The sequence below is a fragment of the Phascolarctos cinereus genome, unplaced genomic scaffold (genome assembly GCF_003287225.1).
Source record: "Phascolarctos cinereus isolate Bilbo 61053 unplaced genomic scaffold, phaCin_HiC Scaffold_4;HRSCAF=312, whole genome shotgun sequence".
Classification (NCBI taxonomy): domain Eukaryota; kingdom Metazoa; phylum Chordata; class Mammalia; order Diprotodontia; family Phascolarctidae; genus Phascolarctos; species Phascolarctos cinereus.
In genome coordinates this window covers 358,312,188-358,332,864 of record NW_027555847.1, presented here as the reverse complement: position 1 = coordinate 358,332,864, position 20,677 = coordinate 358,312,188, and the positions used below count along the sequence as shown (strand labels likewise).

General features: G+C 38.2%; 2 protein-coding genes across 6 annotated transcripts in view; both read right to left on the bottom strand.

Moving 5' to 3' along the window:
- Positions 1-571, bottom strand: part of SLC45A2 (solute carrier family 45 member 2) — a 61,448-nt gene extending 60,877 nt beyond the window's left edge. The window contains 1 exon segment of the mRNA XM_020995462.1: positions 132-571. Coding sequence (XP_020851121.1) covers positions 132-513 — 382 coding nt within the window. The 5' untranslated portion in view covers positions 514-571.
- A 1,249-nt stretch (positions 572-1,820) lies between these two features.
- On the bottom strand, positions 1,821-17,826 carry AMACR (alpha-methylacyl-CoA racemase). Of its 5 annotated transcripts, XM_020995453.2 has the most exons (7): positions 17,623-17,826; positions 16,202-16,327; positions 14,209-14,482; positions 13,655-13,798; positions 8,811-8,971; positions 5,440-5,626; positions 1,821-2,485 (listed from the first exon to the last, which is right to left on the bottom strand). In XM_020995453.2, the coding sequence occupies exons 3-7, from the start codon at positions 14,450-14,452 to the stop codon at positions 2,076-2,078; spliced, it is 1,146 nt and encodes a 381-aa protein (XP_020851112.1). In that variant the 5' UTR covers positions 14,453-14,482; positions 16,202-16,327; positions 17,623-17,826; the 3' UTR covers positions 1,821-2,075. The 5 variants fall into 5 exon arrangements, 4 of the variants coding, with proteins under 4 accessions (XP_020851112.1, XP_020851102.1, XP_020851096.1 ...); XM_020995443.2 differs by lacking the exon at positions 16,202-16,327 and having other exon boundaries at positions 17,561-17,826; XM_020995437.2 differs by lacking the exon at positions 16,202-16,327.
- Between the last annotated feature and the right edge of the window lie 2,851 nt (positions 17,827-20,677).

Genomic DNA, 20,677 nt, shown 5'->3' with positions numbered 1-20,677 from the left:
TCCTCATAGCCTGGGAGATGTGATCTGTTCTGATCCAAGTCTCATTTAAATCCCACACAAAACAAGTTATGGCCATTTCACAATAAGATACAGAATTATTTTTGCCTGGTTAGATCATGGAGTTCACTTACCTGAAATAACAGCATCCCCATTGAGGTACAATGCCATACCCAGCAGCATCATGATGCCCAGCGTCAAGATGTAGGGTCTCCGTTTGCCCCATCTGGATTTACAGTGGTCACTGGCTGATCCCACCACTGGCTGCAGCATGAAGCCCAGGATGGGACTGATGAGCCACACACTGTACAGACTTTTGGGCAGGCCCACACTGAGTAGCACTGGGGTCACATAAGCAGCTTCCACAGCATAGCAAAATTCCCTGCCAAACATAGCCATGCTGTGCATGATAAGTCTGCCTACAGATCTTCTAGGGGGTTCAGTATGGTCAAAGAAGCCAAACTTAGCTAGGGACATGTACTTTTGAATCCCAGCCTGCCCACTGCTGCCACTCATGCCTGTTGAATAAAGCACCTCCCTACAATACCACCACCTCCTGGGAGTAGCTCACAGTTTTGCACAACGGACTCTTTTTGACATGGACCCTGGCTGGCTAGGAAGTAGGAGGAGGAGATGCTCAGGATGGGGGAAGGGCTTAAATTCTTTCATGCCTCCAAGATCACAAGTTATGATCAAGGAAAAAGGGAGGGGGAGTGGGGAAGCATGACGGAGATTAGTAGCAACGAGCCCCCTCTGGCTCCTTGGAATGTTTTGAACAGCGTGAGAAAGGTTTCCTTTAATTTCCCTATAGTCACTTCCCAACTTAAAAAAAGAAAAATGTTAATCAAAATGCCTAAACCTCCCCCCTCCAAAAAAAAATTTCCTCTTATACTAACTTTGTGCTAAAAGGCCTCTAAAAAAACCAAATAATGGATTGTTTTCCCAACTACAGGCTTCAAAGTTATGGTCACTAAATTGGCTAAATGTAGCAGAAACATTAGAAAGTTGGTTTCTCAAATATTTTCCCTTTCTAACAACAAAGGTCAGTATAGTTAACTAGAAATAAAAATGAAATAGATGGTACTCCCTGAAGTCCATCACCTTCTCCTATAATCTCCATGACAACCTTTGAATTATGGCTGGAGAACTAAACTTTTGTGTTTGGTGAAGTGCTTCCTCCAAAAGTTTTTCTCATGACCATGTATGCCATCAGTCTGTAGCTTAGGGCTTTTTCCAATTCAAGACAGAGACATGCCATGAGATGGCATATGGTTCCATAGTGTTTACAGTATTTATTAAGTACAGGTTAGTAAGGAAGTTGTAGGAGCAGCCAAAAAAAAAAAAGGAAAAGCAGATGTGTATTTGGGGGTGGGAGATAGGGGTGGCAAGAAACGGTGGGTTCAGAAGTAAGTGATACAAGGAGGCAGTAGAAGGCTCTTGAAGGAATCAGTGGAGGTGGTAGTAGAAAAGCATCCTGAGGGCATCTCTCTTTACACTAGGCAGGTAGGTGGAGTCTAATGGTGGGAACTAAGGAAAGCCTATGAATTCTTTTCTGCATACTCATGGAGTAGGTTTTGTTGTTGTTGTTTTTTTTGCTCAGTTACTTTAAAAGAGGGAAGGTGCCCCAGGTGCAAAATAGACTGCACAGGGGCCCCTGGGACTACTCTCTAGGGTTCCTTCTACCTTTGTCTTAAGGTATCACTGAACTTTATTAAATAAGATTTTTACATTTTACAAAATGACTTTTCATTCACTTGAAAACATTAAAAGCACTTTCATGTTCTAACATTAACAAATATATTCAAAAGATGAGTTATAAGGCATCTCTTACACACAATCATTTATTGTGAGCATTACCCTAAAAATACAACATTCTTAAGCCAAAAGTCTCCATGGAAAAATCTGTAGTGAAATCTATCATGACTGTGCAACCAAAATAATTTTTCAGTTACTAGTTATTGCCTGATTAGGATATCCCAACAAATGTAATATCATAATTCCCAATCTCCATGTATAAAGTGTTAATTATCATTCTGTATCATAATTCTTCAAACTTACTAAGCTCTATAATTATGAGTTTATAGACTAGCTTTTAGTTTACTTGTTTCAATGATTTTGTCCAAATAAAGCTGATTAATCTCTTCCTTGCTAAACCCAAATTCCTGAAGTATCTCTTCAGTGTGTTCTCCTTTCAGTGGATTTCTTTTGGTAGAGGGAACAGCCGGTGTTCTTGAAAGCAAAGGAGCAGGTCTGGGGCTCACGTTATGATCCTCATCGGTGATAAAAGAGCCCCGTTCTCGGTTATGTTCATTCAGGGCAGCTTCCTCCAAATTCACCACAGGAGTCACACATGCATCTGTGCCATCAAAAATCTTACACCACTCTGCCTGTGTCTTCTCTGCAAACTTATCTGCAAATTTCTTCTTCATTTCTTCCCAATCAGAAATACTCAACTGATCAGGAAGTTCATCACAATTTAATCCCAGTCCTGATGAAAGAAAATAAGACATTCTTATTCACTGACTAGGCTTTGGTAGTGATTAAGCCATATCATTAATGGAAATGGACCATGAGCTGACTGCCCCTACCCCAAATAAGATTCAATATATATTGTCTCAAGTGGGTCAAGAGAATATAGTAAATGACAAGAGAGCCAACGGTATACATTTTATGATTATGTCTTGTTTAAAAGAATAGTGTTCAACTGGTCTAGCCTTAGTTTTCTCTTTGTTTGCAGAAGTAAAATGTCATCCTTGATATTAATTTCAAAGAAAATTTGTTTGTAACAGGACAATTGTCTATGGTTTAATTCTCGTATAAATTTTTTAGTTAATATGTATAATGATATTTAACAAAATGATATGTAATATTCAAAGAAGGGAAACAAAATAGATTTCCATCAATTCCAGAATGGTTGAGCAAACTGTTGTCCAAGAATTTAATGTATAAGCAATTATGAACATTGCAAAAAAAAAATGGAAAAAATTATATGAATGATAGAAAGTGAAGAAGAGACAAGAAAATAATATACTTAATGACAATAATGTAAAATAAAAAGAACCACCACAAAATTATCAAAAATGAATGCTGAAAAATCACAAAGAAAAAGCTTGCTCCAAAGAAGAAATATGAGGAGAAACCACCTATCCCCACCCTCACCTTGCTCTTTGTAGAGATGGGGAGTATGTATGGGAGGGATGGTGGTATCCATGGGTGTGGAACATTGCATATGTTGTCAGATTTTTTTTTGATGTATTGATTGGTTTTGCTGATTTTTTCCCTCTTCTTTCTCTTTTGGTTTCTTTTTTCTAAGCTTCTTTGTTATAAGTGATGGCTCTCTGAGGAGGCAGTAGGGGAGTAATCTTGGTAACAGAGAGAGAGAGACAGAGAGACAGAGAAGAAAGACAGATAGACAGAGACAGAGAGAGATAAGAGAGATAGATAGATAAATAGATAGACAGATAGATAGATAGATAGATAGATATAGATAGATAGATAGATAGATAGATAGATAGATAGATAGGCAGATATAGATAGACATCTCTTCCCTCCATGGTATTAACAAAGATTGAATTTTGAAATGAATATTTAGAAAAATTTGATTTTAAAATATTTCTCAGAAAACTATTAATGGAAAGAAAAATTTTTCTGCTAAACAATCATTTATCAAGACTTAAAAGGGAGAAAGAAATAAATCCATTCTATTGCACACTTTGGAGCCAAATGAATACCTACATACCTACACACACACACACACACACACACACACACTGATAGCACATCTTAATAATTACAGAGCCACAAATACAGATATACTGTATTTGAATATTCATTTGGCTCCAAAGTGTGTGATGGAATGTAGTTTAGGCCTAGAATTTAAAATGAAGATGATCTATTTCCAGTTCTGTTTTTGCTGAAAAGTACTCCATATGCTTACACCAATTACTATATTCCTTTTTGCATTTCTCATCTAGAAGCTGGTCAAATTAGTAGCGATAACAATTGTTTTAAAGTATTTTTATGATCCCTGGCATTCCTCAGATTACAAGTTAATAACTTTGATCCATATATTCTACTTTTAAACTAATGTAATGTTGTTATCACTGTCGTTGTTCAGTTGTTTCAGTCGTGTCCAACTCTTTGTGACCCCACTTGGCATATTCTTGGCAAAGATACTTTGGTTTGCCATTTCCTTCTCCAGCTCATTTAACAGATGAGGCAAACAGGGTTAAGTGACTTGCCCAGTGTCACATAACTAGTTAGCATCTGAGACTGGATTTGAATTCAAGTCTTCCTGACTCCAGGCCCAGCAATCTATACACTGTGCCGTAATGTAATGTAATATTAAAGCCATACATTTAAAAGAGACAAATACATTATGCTAAAAAAGAGCTCATCTTATATATACTGTAGTGTGTAGTCCTTTTAAACACATCTGAATTGATCTATCTCTGAAACAAGATTTAACTTAGAAAGATCCTAATACATATGAATGAAATAACCTTTAGCACAATTACTCAGTTAGTGAGCAAAATTTGAAGAGCACAGGATTACTAATATAAGAAAATGGGAAACTTGTTAAGAATTGCAAGAAGGCTACAATGACATGTACCACTATTAAAATCCTGTAACTGGAATTCTATACGTGATTATAAATTGATGAACCATCATATTTACAAATACTTCCAGGGGTCTATCAAAGAATAGGAAATATTTAAGTGAGTAGATGACTTCTTTTACAATACTATTCCAATGCCAGCAGGGTATAATTTCTGGTAAGTCCTAGCATGAAGTGACAAGCTACATGCCCATTATCTGAGTAGCAACCCAGCTAAATTCAGATAGGTTGACCACCAAAAGCTTGCTTACTAGGTAATGATTTTCCTTTTGGTCACAACAACTCATATATTATGACTTACTAAGGCACGGAGGAAGAGTTTGGATATGTGTTGGTAAAGAGGGTACTCACCCAAATAAAATCAGGAATTGTTTAAAGGTATTTGAAGAAGTGGGTCAGTTATAAAGAAAGAGTAAAGGCATCTACTGGGTATAAGAAGTCACATGATAAGCTTGTATTTCTACCCTGCTGCATTAGCACACTAATGAAAAAGTAATAAATGCATGTTGAATTGAATGAAGGATATTTTAAGTACCTAAAAGGGTCTTAATATTAACCCACATGTCCTTCAAAATTTATAAAGATTACAAGAACCAAATGTAGATTTTTTTTTCATTGGGAAAAACATAAGCTATAATATTAAATTTTAAAGTAAATTATAACATATGTTGGCTACTCAGAATACAAACTCACAGGAAACCAACATTTTAAATTTCAAAGGTCACCCAAATAATCCCAGACTCAAAAGAAGATCTCAGTTATACTGCCAACACACTTACGAAAATAGACAAACAAGCAAGCAGTGGCTTCCAAAAACTCATTACCATTAATCAGCAGTGCATAGAATTGAGGTTCTATGGCACCAACAGCCATGAATTTCCCATCTGAAGTCCTGTACGTTTCATAGAAAGGTGCTCCACCATCTAATACATTCTTTCCTCGAGGCTGGCTCCAGAGTCCGGCATTTCGCGACTGCCACAGAAAAGAACTTAGATATGCTGTTCCTTCCACCTGGAAAGAAGTAAAACAAGTGTCATTTGGTTTACAAATTAAATAGTTAATACAGATTGTTCACAATGTAAAGAACACAATTAACTTCAGTAGATTTTTGTTGTTGTTGTTCCCAAGAGTTGGTATAAAAACACTTTCCACATTAGGAAAACAGATTTCATTTTCTAATGGAACTTAAAGTTAAAGCTAGAAGGGAGCTTAGAGGTCAAGTTTAACCTCTTATTTTACAGATGAAGAAACTTAAGATGAGAAATTTAAGTGACTTGCCCAAGGTCCCACAGCTAGTACATGCCACAGTGTCAGAGGCATGATTCAATCTTGGTCTTAACTCCAAGCCAGGTGCCTATTCACTTCACCGTGCTGCCTCTCATGCATTATTACCTCCTTATTGAATCATGAAGCTATGGTTAGTCTGCCAGGGAATTATTTCACTAAAGAGGAATATCGCCTGGCCCCAACACCCCTAAAGGCTATCTATAGGTAACCTAAACATCTCTTTATGTTTTTAGCTGTTATGACTTTAGTCCCTGAATTTTCAAGAAATCTTATAGCAAAGTTATTGGTGTCCCTACAATACAGCCACTCTGGGAAGCTTCATACCAACAATGAATAATCAGAGTCCCCAAACACACTTCTGACCTCCATATTCTCGGCAGATAATTTGCCTCCTACTTTATTCAAGACCTTCCAAATTCATTCTTTCAACATTCTTCTTCCACACCTCCAAACTTTTCCATGTCTTCACTCATCCTCTCTCAGAAGAAGTATTTCTCCTACCTGTGACAATGATCATATTCCATCCTACCTCCTATGGGGCCTTGCTCTACTGATCATCCCCTATCTGTTATCTTCCATTTCTCCTTCCTCCATCTGTTTCTATCCTAAAAAAAAAATAAACAAAAAACTTCCTAAACCCTTCTACACTCTCCAACTACCATTTCACAATCTCCTCTCCCTTTTGCTGCTAGCCAAATGTCTTGACAAAGAAATACATACTTATTGCCTCCACTCCTCTTCACCCACTCACTCTTCAACCTCTTGCCATCTGGCTTCAGTCCCTGACATTCTACTGAAATTACTCTCTCAGAGATCACCAATGACCTTCTAACTGCCAAATTAAATGGTCTTTTCCAAGTCTTCACCCTCCTTTGTCTCTCTACTTCATTTGTGACATAATGGAGTTAGGAAACTAGAGTTCAAATTTAGTTTGCAGACACTCACTTGCTTTGTGATCTTAGGCAAATAACTTAACTAATATATAAAATAAGGAAAATTATTGATAGTGTTGACTTGGTAGAGCTGTGAGGATCAAATGAGATAATGTATTTAAAAAATGCTTTGTTGTCCTTAAAGTGTTAGATAAATATCAGTCGTTACTGGTAATCTCTACTCCTTTGGATTCTATGACATATTCTCATCCTTCTCAGCCTGTTTTTAAACTTCCTTCTTCATCTCCTTCACTGTTTTTTCAACCTCCTCCCTCACATGAACATAGGCATTCTCCAAGGTTCTGCTCTCAGTATTCTCTCCTTTGGCTGTTCCATCCCCTCCAATAGATTCATGTAATCACCTCCTGGGATCATAGATTTGGAGTTGAAAGGAACCTCGATCAGGTTTAACTCCTTCATTTGATAGTTAGGGAAGATATGGGCCAGAAAAATGAAGTGAATGGCCAGACATCACATACATAGCAGAGCTGGGATTCAAATAAAGGTCCTCTGACATCAAATCCAACACATTTCCTATTGTACCACGAATACCAATAGTTAGATTAACATTTCTAGAATGTCTAAAAAACTCTGGGATTCTTAGCACTCTTTGTGCCATTTGTAGAAGCAGAAAGGGAATCAAGGCCCATTTTGTATTTTTCTTTGTTTCATAGGTTGCTCCCATGAAACAGCATTACAGTAATAGAAATGAAAAGAATAGTACAAGGAAAAGACCTAAGTAATTGTAATGATGAATCTTCGTCATAGAGAATGGTAAAATGCACCTCCCTTTCTGTGAAGAAGTGGTGGCCAGGGTGTGTACAATGTTTCATACACTGATGGACAGTTTTGCTCAGGCGATTTTAAATATGTTTTTTTCTTTGTGGCAAGGAAAGGCTCATTGGCAGGAAAGGAGCCATACATTAGGAAATATCTGTGATATAACTTGAAGAAGATTTCTAGGGTTTTATCCATGGTCTAAATAAGCTTTATAATTTCAAGACAACTATTAAAAAAAAAGCTTCTCTCAGCCTTTGAGCTCTCTCCAGCTGAACAGACCTTTAACTGCCTGTTAGCTTATAAGTGGAACAACCTTATTCAGCCTTGCTGACATTTCTTATCAACTAGGAAGCTTCCATGATAATCTCTCTTTACTCTTTGTATTCCAATCATCTTATGGCAAAGCAAAAAGAAACGGTAGAATAAGAGCAAGCACTGATGAGAGGGTTGGACTAGATGGTCTCAGAATCCTAACAGACTAATAAAGTATCCATGATTACTTTTTCCTCCAATTAGGAAAAAAATATTTTCTTAACCATTGCTGTTTTCCATCTGAAGCTAGTTGTTATGATACCTAATTTGCATCAAATACTTAAACTTCATTACCGTTTATACTTTCCCTACATCATTTTATAGTTTGGTCAACTAGTTTTAAAAAAAAACTATACCTTTTCTCATAATGACTTTAAAAAACATTTTTAAGCAGAAAATAGCAGGAGTTTGAAACAAGAGATAAAGAGATTTCTGTAAATAGTACATTAAAATACTGTATAACAGTTACCTAGAACAGAGACATATTAGACAAAGATTAATGTTTCCAACAGGATAGTGGAGAAGAACTTGAATCTGTTGTGATTTGGTTAAACAAACACCCTCTATCCCCCTAATTGGTCAAGAAGCATTTTCTGAAGGTAGGTATGATTTAAATCTAATTTAGAAGTTAGAAACCTGATAGTCTAATCTGGAGAGACAAAGAGGGGGAAAAGTGCTAGAGTGCTAAGTATAAATGAGGGGAGTCAAGTGGTTAGAATGTTAACCAGAGCTAAATATTAACCAGAATGTTAACCAGGATAAATTTAGCACGTATATCAAATTACATGAGGCCATCTTGAGAAATTTGAACATTGCTTCAAATGTCAAAAAAATACACTTGAAAACAACTAGCAGGTATTTCATTTTCAGTGATGGAAACTTACCATATTTGCATCAATGACCTGACCTTTGCCAGACTGTGTACATTCATAAAGAGCCAGCACAATGCCCAATGCACACGTCAAACCACCACCACCAAAGTCAGCCAGAAGATTTAGTGGTGCATAAGGAATCTCACTACTCCTGCCTAATTTTGACAGCACACCTATACATTTAAAAAGAAAATAAGTCAGGAGACTAAGATAAATTACTCTATCAATTTAAGACCTGTTTTTAATCAAAATTTTAACTTTTTAAAATCCAAAGTATTTTAGCCTCTAAAAAATAGATTTTTTTTTAATTCAGGGGAAAACTTTCTCTTTCCTACATTTGTAAAGACAAGTAGAGTATAGTTTTCCTAACATTTCTTATAAATCAGCCTGTGTTTTCTCAAATCCTAATCCAGTTGCTTGTGTTGCTATGCTTTTATGTTTTTACTCACAGGGTTCAGGATATTAATGAATATTACTATCTCATAGATTCCATAGGACAGTAGGAAAATCTCCATTTCTTGGATAAAGCCTCACTTCTTGGCCCATTTGGGCTAAGATCAAATGTAGTAATCTTGACAAATCCATGATTTTATAGGTTCAGGGACTAAAATTTCTCCTGGTGTAACTCACAACCCTACTTCTCCTCGTGTGCAATTTTTGGCTATATAGCCTCCATATGCCTCAGTTTCCTCGACTGTAAATGGGGATGGAAATAGCACCTACCTCACAGGGTTGCTGTGAGGATCAAATGAGATATTAAGCACTTAGCACATAGTAGCCACTTAATAAATGTTTGTTCCCTTCCCTTCCCCCCTCCAGAGTACTGAGCCAAAGCACAATCAGCCTTCTTTTGATTTAATACTTCATGGACACCCAGGAAGCACTGATAGTGTCCTACTGTGAACCCTCACTCTTATATGATGGGCCCACTTCCCTTTTTAATCATCCATAACTTCAATAATGTTTTTTATTCTACTTCTCATCACTGGTAATACGTTATACCCTAAAATGTATCTTCCCATGGCTTTAAATATGCTTGTAGTTATGATTCTTCCAAGGTTAGCTTCCTTCATTAAAAGTGTCACTCCAGTGATTCATCACAGTGTAGAGATCCACTTAGTTCTCAAGAATCATGGCAGTATAATATAAATTCTGGCAGGTGCTAGTCAAACTGGAAACGCTTTGAGTACAGAGGCCTAATGCCAGCCTATGTTTCTTTTCTGAGAACTACCTGAGCTAACTGTGACACATGGCAAAAAAAAGTGATGAATTTTTAAGCAACTGCAACTCTCAAAGACTCCATTAAGTCACAGAGGGGTTCTGTGCAAAAAATTCAGTATCCATCAACAGACATCACACAATAAAATTATAGATCCTTGGAACACTGGAAGATTGGTTTAACCAAATCCTGATTTGAATTCTCAGTAGATTTCTCTTCAACAGTTTTCTCTTTTTTTTTTTTTGTTTTATTTGGTTAGGCATTGGGGTTAAGTGACTTGCCCAGGGTCACACAGCTAGTAAGTGTTATGTGTCTGAGATCGCATTTGAACTCAGGTCCTCCTGAATCTAGGGCCAGTACTCTATCCACTGTGCCACCTAGCTGCCTACCAGTTTTCTCTTCTTATTAAGCAACCAGTACTGCTTGAAGCCTTCTAATATCTTCCTCCACAATGTTTCAAAAGTAACATTATGTATGACAAAAAAGGAAAATGACAAATGTTGGACAGGATGTGGGAAAACTAGGACACTAATGAACTGTTGGTGGAGTTGTGAACTGAGCCAACCATTCCGTTAATTAATTTGGAACTATGCCCAAAAGGCTAAAAAACAATGCATACCCTTTGATCCAGCAATACCACTGCTAGGTCTGTATTCCAAAGAGATTTTAAAAAGATAGAGAGGGGGGAAAAAACTATTTATAAAAAAAATTTATAACAGCTCTTTTTGTGGTGGCTAAGAATTTGAAATTGAGGGGATGCCTATCAATAGGGGAATGGCTGAACAAGCTGTGGTACATGATTGTAATGTAATGGAATATTATCGTGTTATAAGAAATAATAAGCAGGATGATTTCAAAAAAATCTGGAAAGACTTTCATGAACTGATACAAAGTGAAGTGAGCAGAACCTGAGGACTATTGCACACAGTAACAGCAATATTATACAATGAAAAATTTATTCAAGACAGTCCCAAAGGACTCATGATGAAAAATGATATTCGCTTCCAGAGAAAGAACTGTTATCTTAATACAGACTAAGGCATACTATTTTTCACTTTCTTTTTTTTTCTTCAAGTCTTCTTGCACAAAATGCCTAATATGGAAATGTTTTACATGATTGCACATATATAACCTGTATCAGATTGCTTACTGTCTTAGGAAGGGGAGGAGGGAGGAAGGAAGGATAGAATTTGAAACTCAAAACTTAAAAAATATATATATTAAAAATTGTTTTTACATGTAATTGAGGAGAAAAAATACTATTTTTTTAAAAGTAACATCATGTTCTAAAAATCATGCTGCCATAAGTGGCCATTTCTTTTCACTCAACAAAGAGACTGAGTGCTAGCTAATAATTTCTGGGTCTCTGTGGGCTGGTCTTTGGACAGTGAACATAAGCTTCAGTTAAGCCTACATGTGAAACCTTTATGGCTTGGTAGAACACACCAGACACAACTTGTATTCTAAAGCACAGTTATCAAAAACACCTCAAATCATCTCTATGCCATAATAAGGTTTTGGGAGAGGATTTTTGCAAATGGATAATCTCCTACTACTATAAAAAGAAAGTAAAATGAAGTATTTCTTCAAGAACACATAAGGATAGGAGAAAGGGCCTGGACCTATAATTTCACTGGTACAGGGCACTCTTCACGGGGAAATTCCTTCTGCCAATGCAGACCTTCAAATATTCTACAATGTATAGTCTTAGAGTTCTTTGGGCCACTGAGAGGTTAAGCGACTTGCCAAGGGTCACACAAAAAGTCCACCTATCTCTAAGCATCAGTTTCCTGATCTGTAAAATGGAGATAAAATGCCTTTATAGTCAATCTCATAGGATCACTGTTAGGAGAGTAACCTGAAAGCACTATAGAAATTCAAAGTTATTTCTTGATAATAAACCATATTTTCTAAAATCTTTTACTGTCTTTCTACTCTTTTTCACATTGAAATCACAAGGCAGAAAAGTAACTGTTGTCTTAGTCTGGAGAAGTTCATCAAGTTTTTCAGAGAAATTCTCGATTCATCCTCTGCTATAATAGCACATAAGTTACAGTCATCTTCAGGATAATCCATCTGCTTATGGTCAGTAATAAATGCAAAATGAGATGTCTAAATTGGATTAAATGTCCAATAAAATTATGTTATTTTGTTTCAACTGGGCATAAAATAAAATCAACTAGGTGAACTTCTTTATTTGCTTTTCCACGGAGGTTCTGTTGAGTTGACCTTTCATTTGGCTATAAATTCTTCATGTTTTCTCACTTCACTTGTACTAAGAATGTCAAAATGGATATAGTTTAATGCATCCAGAAACATGTCTACTTGAAGTATACAAAAACTGTACTTTATGAGACACAAGAGTTAAATACATTTCTTTTGATGTCTTAAGAATTATATAATTCTGAGTATCCTCCACCTCCTTTTCTGTATTTTGTTAGAGTAGTTCTTGGACAGTAGACATATACTCTGCTATTAAGCCTGTACTACTGAGGCAGGTAGGTGGCACACTGAATAGAGCATTACATCTGGAGTCTGAATTAAAATATGGCATCAGACATTAGCTGTGTAACATGGGCATATAAATTAATCCCTGTTTGCCTTAGTTTCCTCATTTATAAAATAGGAATAATAACAGTACCTACCTCACAGGGTTGTTATGGAAACAAAATTAATTAATATGTATAAAGCAATTTGCATCCCTTAATGTACTGTATGCTAGGTATTATTATTATTATTATTATTATTATTAAAGTTTCTTGGTTTGTAGAACCTGCAGGAGTCTATGTCCATTTGTCTAAGCCTTTGAAAACCAAGGATGACTTCATGCCTCAATAAGGATATGACATGAGATTTCAGTGGAAGGATAATCACTTCCTCCTTATAAAAGAGACGCAAAACATGAATACCAGAAAACATTAAAATGATCAAATGTAAAAGTAAATGTGAAAACTGTGCATGTGGGGGAAGAATATTAATTCTTAATTAATTCTTAATTAATTAATTAACAGTTCACATTAACATAGTATCTTGTGATTTATAGAGTACTTTTCTTACATTAAGACAAGCACACTATTTCTTATAAAATGACATGTAGTGTAAGTATCACTATCCTCACTTTAAATGAGAAAGCTGAGGAAGTTCAAAGAGGTTAAATGACCTGCCAATGGTGTTGGGGCTGGAATTTAAACTCAGCCCTCCTAACTCCAACTCCAGAAGGAATGCTTTCCATTAGAGCATGCAGGCTCTCAAAAGCTGAACATGTCAATATGATATCATAGGGAATGCAAGAGTTCCTTTGGTCAGCACTCACTTTTATCTAAGAGTAGTAATTGTCAAAATGCTGAAATAGGAAATTTTTTTGTGTCTATTTCATGCCCTACAATGTTTACCAATAGGATAATCCTGTAGACAAAAAACAATGGCCCTGGGAGCCTACAGAAAAGTTTGGAATTAGTCATCTCACAAGTCAAATCAATCTCCCTTATTGAGCAAATATTTCTCTAATCAAGGCTGTTGAAGATTTAATACTTGATCTTATTTTTAATTTCTTGCTGAAATGAACTAAACCACAGACCTCAAGTGGTTGTAAATACAATGTAAAAAAATAAAAATTGAATGATATTCCCGAACATACCTGACAAGGCCAGACAATTGATATCATGACCTGCTACTTTAGACAATCTTCCACACTGACCAAATCCACTCAATCTGGCATAGATAAGTTTTGGATTGTCCTTTTGCAGAACCTCTGGACCAAGACCAAATTTCTCCATTACACCTAAGTAGAATGTAAACAAAGTCATTTTTTGCTTAACTACTTTAAGAAAAACCAGTTATTTATGTTTACTCAAGCTTGGCTCAGCCCTATGGACTAAAAATTATTTATAGCTTTCCAAAGACTTAGTTTTTGAAACCTATCTGGCAGGGCAGTAGAGGCGCGTGGGGGGCGGGGTGGGGAAGGAGGGCACAGAGGAAGGGCAGGGGCCCAAAGGGGAGTAGAGAGGGAGGAGGACCCACGGATGGGGGTGGAGCTGGGAACGGGAGAGGGAGTGAGACCCGGGGACAGGGAGGAAGCGAGGACGAGCAGCAGGGCGGGAGCGGTGGGCGTGGGGTGGGGGGGAGACGAGGGAGACGAGGAGACGGGTGGAGGCGGGGGGAGGAGGGGAGGGAGGCAGCCCTAGCTCTCACCTGGCCGGAAGGGCTCCACCAGCACGTCCATCTGGCGGCTGAGCCTGCGCATTACGGCCGCCCCCTTGGGCTGCTTCAAGTCCAAGGCCAAGGATCGCTTCCCTCGGGCCATCCACATTGGGTTGCCGGGGCCCAGCCGGTCCACTGTCATCACCTGGGCCCCGAAATCGGCCAGGATCATGCCACAGAGGGGGCCTGGGGCCAGGCCGGCAAACTCCAGCACTCGGATCCCTTGGAGAGCCATAGATGACCTCGCGGGGACCGAGGGCGCCTCCTGCCGGGAGGGGCAGCACCTAAGCGACCCGAGGGGCTTCTCGAGCATGAAGCCAAAACTGCCTTCTTAGTACGTCTGCGCGGAGTGGCGGGGCGCCTGCGCAGTGGCGAAAGTGAAGCCCAGCGCCCTTATTCGGGTCAAGCTAGATACCATTCTGAAGAGGTCGAGTATACGTACTCCCTAACCACTCCCCCTTCCCTCCCTCCTCATCCTCCCCTCCCTCCTCCTCCTCCCCTCCCCTCCCTTCCATCTAGTCTAGACAACTCCCTAAAACTAAAAGTTTCTGAGGAGGTGCCCTTCTGCATCGCTAGAGGAAATTCTTTACCAGAAGCTTCAAATACCAATGAAATCACAGGTGCTGTCCACACCCGTTGTTTTCTTCAACGGTAACAATTTGTATATCACATTAAGGTTTGCAAAGGTCTTTATATATGTAAAGGATCTTATTCAACCCAGTGAGGGTTGAATGTCCTCATTTTACAGATGAGAACACTGAGGCTGAGAGAGGTTGAGTGAATTGCTCCAAGTGTCAAGCATGTCAGAGGCAAGATTCAAACTAAAGTCTTCCTAATGCCAAGTCCAGGCCATGACCTTGTACTGTCACCTCTGCTATATTGTCTCTGCTTCAAAAGATCATTGATTTTATCCGTATGTGTTCTTATGTCACCAATGCAATTACAATCCAGTCACAAAACCTCAACATGACTTCATGAGTCAGAAGCTGTTTCCTAAAATTTAAAAATCTTTAGTCTCATTGCCCTTAGCACAATTGCACCATAGTCCAATGGCCATGGAGTACACTTCAGATTGGCATGACTTGTCAGAGCATAGATAAATCAGAATCAGGCACCTACGTCACTCAGTGAAGCATGAGTAGGAATGGAACAGTAAGTACCTCTTAGAGGTCTAGAGCTAGAAGAGTCCTCAGAGGCTTTATAACTCTCATTTTACAGATGAGGGAAGTCACAAAGGTAGGAAAGCATCAGAGGGCAGTTGGACCCCAGGTCTTTTGACTTCATAGTCAATGCAAGCTTTCTTTTACCATGCTATCTCTTCTTCTGTTGCCATAGATAAATAAGAGCTGGCTGGATTTGTAATTCTCAGACATACCACAGTAAATACCAAATTATTCGGTAGTTGACACAAGAGAGAATTCAGATAAATTGAAGAAAATTCAGAGAGATCTGCTCTGTGATCCATTCCACTCAGAGGTCTTCCCCAAATCTCATGTTTTCCCAGGGCAGAGATGAAACTCCCTATCACTATAGCAATTATGATTGTTCTTTGTGAATGAAAGTAGAGGATTCGTGGTGGAAGGTGGAAGCATGAGTGTGCTAGAGCCAGCTACCTGACTGTTGAATTTTCAGTATGAGCATTTGCATCTCAGAATTCAGCATATACTACAAATATGGGCTACAAATTGATTTATTGTTTTGTCAATTGTGTAGATTTAGGGACATCATGGAGAAAATGTTAATAATGCACATTATACTCTAAAATGTGTTATAGTTATATATCAATTTTTTCAGAGACTTAGTTGTTAAACATTTTTCAGCATGTCACTGGGTAGAAGGGACCTTAGAGGTCATCTACTCCAAGCTAGATGTTTTTATATGTTGTTTTATGTTTTTATATGTTATATGTGTTTTATATGGAGATCATTTTATATGTTGGGGAACTAAGGCTTACAGAGATTAAATTATTTGCTCAAGGTCACACCTTAAATGTTGCCTCTACTAAGAACAGGGCTGTGGACCCAGCTGCTCTGACTCAATAACCAACCCTCTTCCCATGCGAAGAACCATTGGCTTTCCCAAGTTTTCTTCTAGATTGGTTTGTGAAATCCTGTGGAATCAGAGCAAAGGACAGTGTGATAACACAGCTCTCATATATCAGGGCACAGGTACAGAGGGGTTAAAATATTTGATCAGAAAGGACAAGATGGACCCTTTCTAGTCCAAACACAACTAAGGAAAATCTCTCTCTCTCTCTCTCTCTCTCTCTCTCTCTCTCTCTCTCTCTCTCTCTCTCTCTCTCTCTCTCTCTCTCTCTCTTTCTCTCTCTCTCTCCCTCTCTCTCCCTCTCTCTCCCTCTCTTTCGCTCCCTCTCTCCCTTTCTCTCTTTCCCTCTCTCCTCCGTCTGCTTTCTAGATGATCCATATCATGTATCATGACCCCATATTTACGGCTTCTGAGACCACAAACATATACCCTCTCCCTGATCTTGTCAGATTTTTCAGTCTCTAGTTCTGCTCATGCCCATCTGTTTGTTCCCCCACCCCCACCCCGCTATTGAGCACAAGCTTTCTCTTCTGGTTAATTCCCTTCTCTCACACAGAGAAGCTGCTTTGACTCTCTTCATTTCCCTGGGCCTCAGGTCTGGCATCTGTAAAGTGACAGGTCGGACCAGATGTCATCTGAGGTCTCTTGCCACTCTAAGTCCGTGTTCCTATGATTCTGTCATCATTGGTGTGGATTTTCCCCCCACCTATGCATACAAAACATAGATGATACTACCTCATCTCTACTATAAAATATTGGGAAGAAATTATGCAGGTAAATGAGAGTTCACCAAAGTAGTATCTACTTAACTGCAGGTACAAATAACTAGTTTTTTTCATATTCTCCCTTAAAACTTTGCTTAATGAAAAATGGCCAAGAGGATTATTAACAACTACAACTGTTTTTTCTTTTATCCTGTGCATCATACTGGGCAATGCATTCCTTAAAAAAAGAAAAAGACTTTGTATCTTTGTTATTGCTTCACTAATTTATGAATGTATACTTCTCCCTTCTATCCAGAGTACTCCCTTGTAACAAAATTTTAAAAGAGAATAAAAGCATTTCAGCATTTTCAGTGAAACAAAAATATCAATGGTCTGTGGCAACATAAGCAACATTCCACACACATAAATTCCTACCTGCACAAAGGGTTAAGGAATACATTACTATATGTCGTGCAAGTTACTTAAAGAGTCTCACTAGAGTTGTTTTTTTCCTACCGTGGAAGTCTAACAGGATGTGTAAGATCTGAAGTTAGTTTGTGACAATATCTCTCCCTCCCCTCACCATTACTTACTTTGGGGGTTAAATAAGGTTTTGTTTGATGTCAAGTATGACGTAGTGCCCAGTCAGCATTACCTTGTCGCTTCTCAAGTTCGTGTGACTTGGGATTACTCCCGGAGATTGTCCAGCAGATGTAAGACCGAAGAGATCTTTTTTCTTTTTCAAAGAGATGATTGAGTCTTCAGAGCAATCGTGATCCAAGATTTATGCTGGAACTCAGTTGCTTCATACGTAAGCCTGAGCACCTTCTTCCAAAGTGCACAGCCCTGTTCCTATCTACTCTCGTGGACTTTGATTTTGAAGTCAAAGGTTCAGGTTTCACAACTTTTTTTTTTCTTAACTGCCAACAAAATAGTCCTTCCTGACTAAGCTTTATTCTCAAAATTATGTAATCAGAACCACATCCAAGATTGTACAGAGACACTCCTATATTTTGCCACCACAGTCATATAACATGGAGTTATATGACATAAGAGCAACGGTTAGATCAGGTAAAATTTTAAATCGAGTGCTATCTTGTCCTACAAGGAAGGGTGTAGGAAAGGCTAAGAAATAGAACTATTATATATCTAGAGCTGGAAAGGATCTCAGAGTCTACCCTTCCCCATTTCACATTTAAGGAAACTGAGACCCAGGGATATTAAGTGCCTTGCTAAAAAGGTCACTCAGGTATCAGAGGAGGGATTTGAACTGAGGTCTTATGACTCTAGATCCAGAGCTCTTTTCACTAAACCATAGTAGAGAGGACTTAAGGGTTCATGTTAGGTACCTAGGGGTCATCTAATCAGCATTTTCATCTTAGAGATGAAGTTACTGAGGCTTATTCAGTCTCAAGTGTCTTGTCCAATATTACACAGCTGGTTACTGTCAGAGCAGGAACACTTGTAATTGGCATAATTCATAAGATCATAAATTCAAAGCAGGAAAGTACCTTAAAGGCCAGTTAGCACAACTCCCTCATTTTATGGAAATGGAAACAAAGGCCTGCAAAGATGCAGTGATTTGCTCAAGGTCATGTAGGTAGTAAGTGGCAAAGGTGGGCTATGAACCTAGGGCCTCAGACTCTTAATCCACTTCTCTTTCTATTAGACCATACTTCATCTTGAATCAGTTCAACTCAACCAGTACTCAAGAACTGACTGTGTGCTAGCACTGTACAAGATATGCTCAGGGATGTAAGGGTTTAATACATAGATAATTGCCCTTCACTAAGAAATTTACAGTGTGGTTGGAAGATGAGACACCTACGTGAAATGGTTAAATAATATCAGCTACGGGTGTATGTTAAATCCCAAAATGAGTGACACAGATAGTCAAATGTAATCTTGCCATTGCAAAGATTTGGAAAGGATGCCCATTAATTGAGGAATGGCTGAACAAGGTGTGGTATATAATTGTGATGGAATACTACTGGGCTATAAGAAGTGAGGTGGATGGCTTCATAAAAACCTGGGAAGACTTATATGGGCTGATACAAAGTAAAGTGAACAGAACCAGAAGAACGTTTACGCAATAACTGCAATATTATAATGATAATCAACTGTGCAAGATTTAGCTGTTCTAATCAATAAAGTGATACAACACAATTCTAAAGGACTCATGATGAAAAATGCTATCCACCTCCAGAGAGGAAACTGATGAACTCTGAGTACAGATTAAAACATAGGGGCATACTTCATTTTATTGTACTTCACTCTATTGCGTTTCACAGATACTGTGGTTTTTACAATTTGAAAGTTTGTGGCAATCCTGTATCAAGCAAGTCTATTGGTATTATTTTTCCAACAGCATGTGCTCACTTTGTGACTCTGATAATTCTTGGAATATTTCAAACTCTTTCATTATTATTGTATTTGTTATGGTCATCTGGGATCAGTGATCTTTGATGTTAGCTATTGCAGTTGTTTTAGGGCACCACAAATTGTGGTGTATAAGACGATGAACTTAATAGATAAATGTCGTGTGTTTGTGTGTGTGTGTATGTGTGTGTGTGTGTGTGTGTGTATTATAACTGCTCCCCTGAAAGGGGAATAGAAACCTACTTTTCTTGATCTTCCTCTCCTCTGGCCTTCTCTGAGGTGCAATAATATTGAAATTAGGCCAATTAAAACCCTACAATTGCCTGTAAGTGTTCAAGTGAAAGCAAGAGTCAATCAATGCAGCAAATTTCATTATTGTCTTATTTTAAGAAATTGCCAAAGCCACCACAACCTTCAGCAACCACTACCCTAATCATCAGCAGCCATTAACATCGAAGCAAGACCCCCCCCAGCAAAAAGATTATGACTCACTGAAGGATCAGACGATGGTTAGCTTTCTTAGCAATAAAATATTTTAAATTAAAGTATGTATGTACATTTGTTTAGACATAAAGCTATTGTGCACTTTAATAGACTACAGTATAGTGTAAACATAACTTTTACATGTATTAGAAAAGAAAAAAATTTGTGCAGCTCACTTTACTGTAGTGTTCCTAGAACCAAACCTGCAGTATTGCCAAGGTATGCCAGTACTTTTTTTTCCCCATTTTTCCCATTTTTTTACCCATTTTCTTTGTATGCTTTAGGTTTTTTTTTTTCAACATGGCTAATGTGGAAATATGCTTTGCATGGCTTCACATGTAAAATTAGTAAGGGGTAGAGAAAGGCTAGAGTGAGAAAATTTGGAATTCAAAATTTTAGAAAATGAATGCTATAAATGACTGAACAGACAAATAAATAATTCTACCTTTAATACTTACTGCCTGTGTGACCTTGGGCAAGTTGCTTATCCTTAATTGGGCCCCATTTTTTTCATCTGTAAAATGAGAACATTGGACTAGGTGACCTCCGAGGACCCTTCCAGCCCTAACTCTATGAATCGATATGATTTCCTTGAGAGCAGGGACGGGTTTGGTTTTATGTCTCCAGCTCCTAGTGTAGTACCTTGCATCTAGTAGGCCCTTAACTGTTGAATAACCTAGCTGGCTGAACAAGGTTAAAGGATGAGGAGACCTTTGTCCTGGCCATAGAGACAAACAGCATGCAATAGATAAGAGCCCTTCTCTTTGGAGCCAGAAAGAGCTGAGCTGAAATCCTGCCTTGATATTAACTTACTGTGATCTGAGCCAAATTACTTATCTCTCTGGACC